The following is a 10,000-nucleotide window of genomic DNA, read 5'->3' as shown; positions in this document are numbered from 1 at the left end:
GAAATGTAGGGAAGCGTCCTTGTCTCCCTCTTGTTTTCTCAGCTCTACGCCCTCCTCCTCTTTCTCTTTCCCTCCCACCTCTCTCTCTCTCCGTCCTACTTCTCCTTCCCTTCATTTCTTTTCCTAGTATTTTTACTTTTTTGGGTATTCGTTTGATGTTGAAATTATCTGGCACAGGATAAGATTATTTGGATAGTGTCACTAGACCATGGCATCATGGGGTTTAGTGTAGAGATCAGCATTCTTACTTGACATGCAGTGTGTGTGTGTGTGTGTGTGTGTGTGTGTGTGTGTGTGTGTGTGTGTGTGTGTGTGTGTGTGTGTGTGTGTGTGTGTGTGTGTGTGTGTGTGTGTGTGTGTGTATGTGTGTGTGTGAGAGAGAGAGAGAGAGAGAGAGAGAGAGAGAGAGAGAGAGAGAGAGAGAGAGAGAGAGAGAGAGAGAGAGAGAGAGAGAGAGAGAGAGAGAGAGTGAGTGAGTGAGAGTGAGTATATGTGTGCGTATTTCTGAAGGGTCATATAAAAGACCCATTTATCCTGCTGTAGATTTTTTCCCTTTATATGTATAATGGATCATGAATGAACCTACCATATGAAATTAATAAAGCTTCTGGAATTTGGCAGCAGGCACAGAGCAAGTATAGACTGAGCGAGCCCTGCTGCCCGTGCCATATCCGGCGGAACCCTTTCCGTGCCAGAGGAAAAAATTGTAGGATTTCTGTATTCCCATTACTGCAATCACCAGCCAACTTCCCCATTAACCCTTCCCTTAACTAATAGGATCCCAAGGCCGCCACCAGGGAGGCGCTGGCGTCATGGCTGGCGGGTCGTTGAACCCCGCTGGAGAAGGTACCCACTGACCCACTTAAGCGCGCGGGGTTGTTGACCGGAGAGTGAAAGTGGCACCCCAGTCTCGCCCCTGGACCTCCGTGATCCGGGTTAAGGCTCGTTACCAATCCAGGTGAAGGTGGATTTAACCGATGCTCGAGCGCTTCGGTATCACAGTTGTCCGTCTGGAGTCTGTCTTTGAGAATACCCATTAAGAAGCAGATGAAAAGGGGTTTGAAGAGTTCGCTTTTTCCTTCTTGCTCTTCGTCTTCCCCCCTCTCTCCCTTACGTTATTCGTAATCATCAATCTATTTTGAGCAAACCATTTTTTACGAAGTAGCAGAAGTCATACCCAGGGCACAAACAACGCTGATAACTTATCAGGGAATTAAGGGCGACACGATTGTAGACGGTATTGGCCCCACAAAATTCGGCAGTGGTGGCCTGGCCCGGTCAATGGCCTCGAGTTAGTAAAGGGGTTAGTAACAGCTGATAGCAGATGCCAGAAGCATATCTATTTGGCCAGGATAAACAACATTAATAAATGCTAAAGTATTAAAAACTAATTGAAACTAATATTAGATGTAAATATCTACCGACGTATATGAGTTCAATCTCGGTATCTCATATGGATGAGGAAATAATAAATGGCACCACAATTATACGCACTGGCAAGCGTGGTTGCACAACACTTTCTTTACGCCCGAGTTTCCTTTCGATTGTTTTCAGACTTAGTCCATGCAATGACGTGTTCTTCAGTGTACTCCGACTATTTTCATCATCTACACTAATACAACACAAAAAAGAATTCTTTTAAATGATCAAATGCCAATAGTCTAAGAACCCTTAAAAAAAGATCCCCGTGATAATATTCGCATATTATAAATACTAACATCTTTCTCCTCGTTACCGTTTTCGGTAAATTATTTTTAACGGGAATTATTTCTTATAAACAGTATTCTTTGGCATAACCAGAAAGAGGCTAACAAGCGTAATTGTATGCACAATACGTACACCCAGTAGAAAAGAGGCAGCATTGAAATCTCAATCTGAATACTTACCTTTGGAGAGAAGCACACAGACCAAGGCAGTCACTCTCCCTCACCGGTCACACTCTCATAACTACATTCACGCTTGATCATGGCACTCCACAGCAACTTCCAAACAAATGATATATCGTATGCATTCCTGGCAAAAACTAGTAATCTTTCCTACCTGTGACGACCAAGTCTTCTTCCCTGGGCGCCATACTTAATACAGCTTTGTAAATAATGTCCATTTCAGTGAACGACGATATGAGTCTGCAACTGAGATCAGGGCTTCTTTCTGCCTCGGCGATCACGGTGGCGAAGGCAACGTCACCTAAATAATGAGATCCTTTGAACGGCGATCTTGAAAGACGTGGATTGCATTCAATTGACAGCGAATTCTCTCTTCTCGCGGCTGAACAGAAGACTCGCTTGAAGGACGGAAGGTTTTCACAGCAGCGTTATCACAGACACATTACAGCACCGGAGAAGGCTCTTGAGAAAATATACCTTTAACTTCTCTTCATGCTTTCATATCTTCTTCAAAAAATATATTTCTTGGGCTTCGGGAAACGGTATTATTAGTCCGAACTTCACATCAGCAGATTCCGTCGATGCATGATTGCATTTGTCCACTTCGCACTAATTCACTGATAATTAAAATGGTATGCACCGGTACACCAAGGGTCCACAGTGGCTGATGGATCGTCCAAAAATATACGCAAATGGATCTTGCTACGAATATAGTTCTATCCCATACGTACCAACAGCCATCATTCGATCAACACAGTAATCGTATATCACATGCGTAACTGGAGACGGGCATGGCGTACACAGCAGCCGCCTCGTCGCGCGTGATCGAAATGCTGTCACAACCAATATTTCCCATTAATACTGTATGTAGGTGTGTTATTTTGTGACTCACGGGTCATGAGCTACGAGCCCCGGCAACTATCACCGCAAATGCAAATAATTTTCAAGTAATTTTTGTGAAGGAAGCAAATGAAACGAGGGGAGAAACGGAGGGGAGAAGTGTGCAGCGTGCGGTGGCGGCGGTGGCTCGAGGGGCATAAACGCGGCCGAGGGCGCGGACGCGCGAGGGATAATAGCGTGCCAGGCAAGGAGGGGGAGAAGCGCGGAGGGGGGGGCGGTGCCAGGTTGAGAAGGTCGGAGGGAGGGACAGTGCGGAGGGGGTGGGAGGGGATGCGGTGCCAGATTGAGAAGGTCGGAGGGAGGGAATGTGCAAGAAGAAACAGCGCCGCTGCGAGCGGAAAAAAAAGCGAGGGATTAAGTACTTTCAGTAGATTTGCTTCGAGCGAAAGGGGGTTAAGGGTTAAGCCAAGAGGCGGCAATGAGTCTCGGTTAAGGAGAAGGAAGAGGCCGCGCCAGAGACAAAGAGAGGGAGAAAGGACAACGGCGAATTCACCCAGCAGATAGATGTTACGTAAAGAGAGGAAGATGTAATTAAGGATGAGAAATGAGGTTTGATAAATACAGTGAAGAACGTAGAGAAAGGGAATAGAGGGTGGCTATTTGAGAGAACAGAAAGAGAATAAAAGCTGCTTTGTAACCAGTGCTGCTTAACAAAATCAGTCTTTCGTGAGGAAGTCTTTTAATCCTGGGAAAGGAACCTTAGTATCAGGAGATTTAGCATTTTAGAATGTCTTTGTACGAGCGACGAAGTCTTGAAGAGTTGCGGATAAAATGTTCTAATTTGCCTAAGCTGATATCAGTTTAAATGCAGCTGCATGTTATTCACATCTACAATTAGCCCATTATTTCCCATCAGATCCAAAAAGGAGTGGTACCCTAAATACCCGGTCCCCCTCCACACACCTTGTTTGATACCACACAGGCACCTCATTCACCCCCCGCCCCCTACCCTCCTACCCCCTAGTGCCTTCGCCCTCGCTCCCGTACAGGTCATTCAACCTGCTTCTTTGGCCCGGGGGTGAACAGTCGCCAGTGCCACCCGCCCACGACCCCTCGGTGGCACACGAATATGACACAGGCAGCGGCACCGCATGAAGGGTGAGTTCGCCATGCTAAGGGAATACGACTTTCGACGCTGTGGATCTGAGCAGAGTTGCCTGATATAGAATGACTACGGGGCGCGCATTGGCTGTTGTGGCTCATATCTCGAGGGCCAATATGCGATACGCTGATAGGAGCGATTATGGTCACCTGGATAAAAGGCCTTTTCTTATGTAAGTATTATTTCTGTGCGTTTGAAACAACAAATGTAAGCATTATTTCTGTGTGTTTGAAACAAACCCGTACTAAAAATTATATGATAATGAGTTCATATTTCAACCCTACAAACTATTGTTACTACTCCTGCATCGAACTTCTCTTCAAACTAAGACTTACATTTCATCATTAACCATCTAAACACCACTAAGGCTCACCCCCCCCCTAGCCTCCCCTCCCCCACCCCCACCCACCGGCCCATCGCCTTCCTAACCGGTGCCAAGTTGATCCGAATGACGTGACGCGCACCGAGGAAAGGCCGGTGACAGAGAGACGTTCATTAAACAATAGATTCCGTCCTATCCGACCTTTCCGAGGCGTTTCTTTCTATCCGTAACCGAGGTCTTGTATGTCGGAAGTTATTGCGAAGTTGCGATTTTTACGCAATGGAATAAGCGCCCTACCGATGCACCGGGTAAGCGCTTGTCACCGGACGGGCCTTGCAGTAAGACGGGTTACACGTTAGAGAATCAGGGTCATCGTTGTTTGTTAGTGATGTGGGGCTTGTGAGTAGGGACGTTAGAGTCGAGAGTCGCTTGGCGGAGTAGTGTAGTGGCACTGTGACGTCACACGGGGTCGCGCGGTCAGTGCCACAGTTCCCGCGTGTCCTCCACGTACCTGGTAATTAACTGTTGACGAAACGGCGCTGTGCGGGAAACTCCGGGCTGTGTTCTCATAAATGCCAGGAAATAGGATAATATTTAAAGGTTGCGATGTTATTCATTGTATTGTTGGTTATATTTATCCTTGTCAGTAAAGAGACACTGCCAACAAAGCGCCGCATGTTGTGAAGAGTAGGCCAGTATGTATCTTTTTTTTTCAGAGAATATATTGAATAATTAGATACATCCACATGTCTAAGTATATAAAGTGTGTAAATGTGTGTGTGTGTGTATGTGAATACCTATGGCAAATTTTGGTTGGGATTTTTAAGAAATGAGGTAGATTTCTACTCTTATGATCATGGTAATCAATAATCTGTACAGTTTGGTGCACTTTTCATTTCATTTAACGTATAACGGTGCCATTCGTTTTCATTAAGCCGTAGAAAACGAAACGCGCCCATCATCAGCTGGAGAAAATATCCAAATCCTCCTTCAATTTTTCAATATCTTCCATGGGTGATATTCACAATGACGAGGGATGAAACCGAATCTACGTTCTTATATCTATCCATGGGTTATATTTACAATGACGGAGGATGAAACCGAATCTACCCTCTTCTAAATCTGCGACAATCCAATAATAGCAAATGTCTCATCTCCAAGAAAGGTTCTTTGGCCATCATGCTTCTTGTCCGCGCCGCCGTTTGTTTACAGGACCTTCCGGACAGAAGCTTCGAGAAAATAAAAAGGTGGTTCTATGCGTTTCCTTCGGTCGTTGGTCTATGATTCATGGATATTCCTATACCGGGAATGCACGACGCATGCGCTCATATATTCCCTTGTCATTTTGAGATATGAAATTAATATGATATAGTCTTAAACTACACGAGCCACGTCATATGCAGTCCTCCCCCCCCTCTTTCCTTCTCCCCTTACCCCGCCCACACACCAAACAGTGTGTTCATGAGACCATTAGAAGCAACTACAGCTTACTGGGTCACTGAGGCAAGGCGAGGCAAGCGGGGGAGGGGTTTGCCTGGGGTCCAATTGATGCAGTCCGCTGCTTTGAAGGTCGGAGTTTTGTCTTCAAACAAAAACATATCTTGGACAATTTACTTTTGAACACATTTGAATACATCAGTGCATACATGTAGAAGTTCGTATACATATGTATATGCACGTACAAGTTTGTTTGTCCCTGTTTATATCTATTGCACACACACAAAGAAGGAGAGTGAATCACATGCACAATGCGTATGTATGTGATTCACTCTCCTTCTGTTGTCTAGGAATACAATCCTTTCTTTCGCTAAACTATCCACCATTCATGCAGATATTCCAGAAACTTCTTCATCCAGTTCCCCTCGCCGATCTCCCTCTCCCATCATCCACCTTTCCCCAGCGCATCAACTTCCCTTTCCTTTCGACCACTTTCCTTTCTTCCTTCGGCCCTTCATCCCCGAGAAATCGCCCCCCCTCCCCCGGCTCCCACTAGACCCCACCCAATCATTTCGTGTCCCCCCTTCCATCATAACAACCTCCCCCCCCCCTCGTCCTCGCGCCATCCCTCAGCGCGCCCCCCCTTCCCCCCGCAGTGTCTTACATAGCGTACGTTCACCCCAGCTATGGCCCGCAGAGCCTCTCTTCGCGCATATCCATTCATGGCCACCACCTGTCACCCCTTTATGCTGAACTACATTTTGGATAAAGTGGTCTTCGGAGGCTTCGCTGCCTAGCTTATCCTTTCGTTAGGACATCCGATGTCAGGAATTTGGTGTTTCAAAAGTCATCATAAAGGTCATATTCTCAGTATGAGCCTACGAGTCATTTTACCTGCGAGGCTGCTGGCGAGGCTAGGGCATTGCCCTCCACGACGGTGAGAGTGCCAGCTTTACACATGCTCTGCAACTGCCACCCTTAAACACATGTGCATAAGTGCCAGAACGCTTTGACGACCTTCCTCGAGTTAGGACACGCCATCATAACCTTTATGCAAAAGTACACAGATGCTACTCTACCTTGACACAGTTTCGTAGGCCATAGTGCGCTACACTCACCCTTACGCAGGTAGAAAAGAGTGCCACTCTCCAGAGTCACTCTTCATTTCATAGGGACGATTTTACCTCGGCGACCTTTTGTTCTTTGACGCGCTATTATCGACCTTATGGCGAAGTACAGTCGAGCCGAATTCCTTCCCGGCCATGCGCTCCCCTTGAGTGCCTAATGAAGGAGCTACAGAAGGCTCAATATTGCTTGTCTTACAATCAGCAAGAGTGACTTCTTAACAGATATTTACAACTACTTTCATTGCGCGCTTGATATACACACTCGTGCAAGGAAATAACTAATCGATATATTTATAAATTCCTTATGATTTATGGAAACATCATTTATCAACATCACGTGAACTGATCGGCGGAAAGGGCTGAGTGCCGACGCGACAAGACGGATTGGCGCAAATTCTCGCTTGGAGGGCCGTCGCCGTCGCTCGCTGAACCTTCCTATGGCAGCCTTGCAAGTCTCGTGGCACTTGGAGGACCGAGACTACCTGCTATTTTTATGATCCTTTCTCTTGGTGACCTAATCTTCTCAAAAATATTTCTTCTCGCTACACTTTTTTTTTCCTCTCTCCATCTGAACAGATCCTCTCTTCTGTCAAAATCCTTCCATCGTATTTATTTTCCCTCCCGTCTGTTGGATCATTCGTTCCACTTGCAGGACCAAGAACAAGATCGTCTTAGAGTGCATAACTAAGACCAATGGGGGAGGGAGGAAGAGGGGGGGGGAGCTTGCCCACAGTCAGTATTAAGCTCTAATTAATCGGTTCCTTTGAGGTTTTCGTGATCAAACAAGACAAATATCGTTTGTTTGACCCGTAAACATTTTTCACTAGTATCCTCGGTATCACTGACTGAACCTTTTACTGCTTTAATTTCTCTTTTTTTGTGTGAACTTCATGGGTGAACAATTGGTGGGCCTGGCATGGAGAGGAGAGGGGGGGAGGGAGGGAGGGATGGAAGAGAAAAAATACGAAGAGATATGCAGAGAGAGAAAGCTAAAGAAAGAAAGAGAGAGCGAGAGAAGCAACCAGACCAATAGAAAGCAAGAGGAGACGAAGAAAGGGGCCAACAACATCAAATCAAGCTGATGCAACCTACACCGCTAGACAGTGACAGCAGTGACAGGGATGACAGTGAAGGCAGTGAGAGATTTCACAACGCTCCGGCCGTGCTTTCCTGGCGACGAAACCGATGGCGTACGAAGCGCAATTATTAAGAGTTTAAAGTTAGTATGTTATTTCATGTGTGCATGTATATATGTGTGTGTGTGTGTGTGTGTGTGTGTGTGTGTGTGTGTGTGTGTGTGTGTGTGTGTGTGTGTGTGTGTGTGTGTGTGTGTGTGTGTGTGTGTGTCCGTCCGTGTGACGCATGGTAACAAAAATGAATTTAAAGCAATAAACAAGGACAAAGGCATCGGAGTAGGTGCGTTAACTACCTCCCATGAGCCAAAACTGTGTCAGCCCCAATATGACTGACGTTTCCGCTGTTGAGAGGGCGGGAAATCCCATACGCAAACGCATAAGCCTCGCCCTTAGAGTCGGAACCCGGCGGGGAAACGGGTGAAAGGCATGTTTACCAGCAACCGGAATCCACGGTTAGGAAATAGGGAATACGCAAAGAATGGCGACCGCAGAGAAGCGCCGGGATCAAGAATAGCAGAAAGAATTAGCAGGAGGAGGAACAGAAGGAATAGGGAAGAGGAGAAGAAAGTATGAGGAGAATAATTAGGAAGAAGACTCAGGAAGAGAAAGAACTAGGAGAAGGAAGAACAAAGAGAAGAAAGAATTAGGAGGAAGAAGAAATAGGAGTAGGAGGAAGAAGAAATAGGAGTAGGAGGAAGAATCAGGAGGAGGAGGAGGGTGAAGGAGGAGCAAGAGTGAGAGTGAGCGGCCGCGCTGGAGGGCCGACGGGACGATCTGGGCCAAGTGGAGCACGAAATGGAGAAAGAAGAGATGCGACTCCACCGGCCGAGGGATAAAGGGCACGGCAGGATAAAAAAAGGGTCAAGAGTGGAAAAAGGATAGGTTCAGTACAAAGGCCTGGTGGGCGTCGGGTGTGGGGCGGGGGGTTGGGGTGAGGGATAGGGGAGAGCGGCATAACCCCTTTCAGTCATTGCAGTCGCCTTAGATCTCGATGCTGAGTCATGCATGATCTAATTGCGAGCAGTTTATAAACATCATGTTTATCCAGGGCTGTAAGGACGTCAGTATCTCCAAAAAGCCTCGGCCATAGGAAATACCGGAGTCCTCCTGCCTGGCTCTGCTTACTTTCTACCTCACGAGACATGGGTGACGTCACACGGACTTTTACTAGTGAAAAGGGACGTACAGGGTCCATAACATTGCCTAGTTGTGAGCGCACATAAGCCCCTCTAGCTCTCGGCCGCTCGTCCCCCCCAACCCCTCCTGGACCTAGTTTTTCGGGGCCAATGAACTCCACCCGCCTGAGTGCCAGAAGGGCTTGCCTAGTAGGGTTGCGCGGAGGGCCATCGGTGGCACTTGTTCCCTTGTGGCTCTCATCGCCATGCTCCATAATCTACACACTCTTCCGCTGGCGACTCGGGGTGAATGAACCTGGCTCGCTCCTGCTGCTCATGGCCCACTTACTCCCCACCGTAAGGCCGCCGCCGCACATGAAAGCAAAATGGGAGGGCGCGCGTTGTCGCGTCTCGCTGCCGATGCATTGACCCGATTTTACGTAATCTAGGGAAAGACTTGAGAAATGTGAAGACGGTGCCACGGACGAGCATCAGGCACCATTGTCTGCAAGCTCAGAGGCACCTCTACATGCTAGAAGCGGATTACATGTGGGCGCTGAAGGACACGAGTGCGACACCTGCGGGAGGCCAACCAGACCAGCACCTCGGCAGAGAAAGTCTCCGGCTGAGGTGGATGAACTCAGAACCTCGACCTGTATACGCCGACGCCGCTGAGTGCTTGGGAGACTCGAGTAGCCTTCGGGAGGGCCTTGCGACACAGCGCATGCGCGGGGAAAGAGGCCGTGCGACCACCTATTGGTCCAGGCACTCGCTCCTTTGGCGAATTTCGGATGCAAGGATAAAGCGGCACACCAGCGCTTCGAACAATACCCATTGTAGAAGGGAGTTTCAGATGACTCTCCGGCAAAGGATGAGGTTCATCCATGGAAAGTGCTCATTCATTCTCTGGACATGAGAAGATTCAAAAGGAGACCACGCAAACACGCCGACGTCTTGCAAGACCTATCAGCCGAG

At 47.6% G+C, this 10,000-nt stretch overlaps 1 protein-coding gene across 3 annotated transcripts in view; it reads right to left on the bottom strand.

Annotated features, from left to right (window-relative positions):
- The window catches only part of Eip75B (Ecdysone-induced protein 75B), a 243,126-nt gene that overhangs the window by 73,385 nt on the left and 159,741 nt on the right, over positions 1–10,000 (bottom strand). Inside the window, exon 1 of one of the 3 annotated variants that reach the window (XM_070124402.1) lies at positions 2,041–2,920. The exons of the other annotated variants lie outside the window; for them this stretch is intronic. Within the exon in view, the coding sequence (XP_069980503.1) occupies positions 2,041–2,104 (64 nt within the window). The 5' untranslated portion in view covers positions 2,105–2,920. Of the gene's footprint in view, positions 1–2,040; positions 2,921–10,000 lie in introns of those variants that run through there. 3 annotated transcript variants of the gene reach the window in all.

This window comes from Penaeus vannamei, chromosome 8 (assembly GCF_042767895.1).
Source record: "Penaeus vannamei isolate JL-2024 chromosome 8, ASM4276789v1, whole genome shotgun sequence".
Lineage (NCBI taxonomy): Eukaryota > Metazoa > Arthropoda > Malacostraca > Decapoda > Penaeidae > Penaeus > Penaeus vannamei.
Note: the sequence above shows the minus strand (reverse complement) of the source record. Positions and strands in the feature narration are given on the sequence as shown.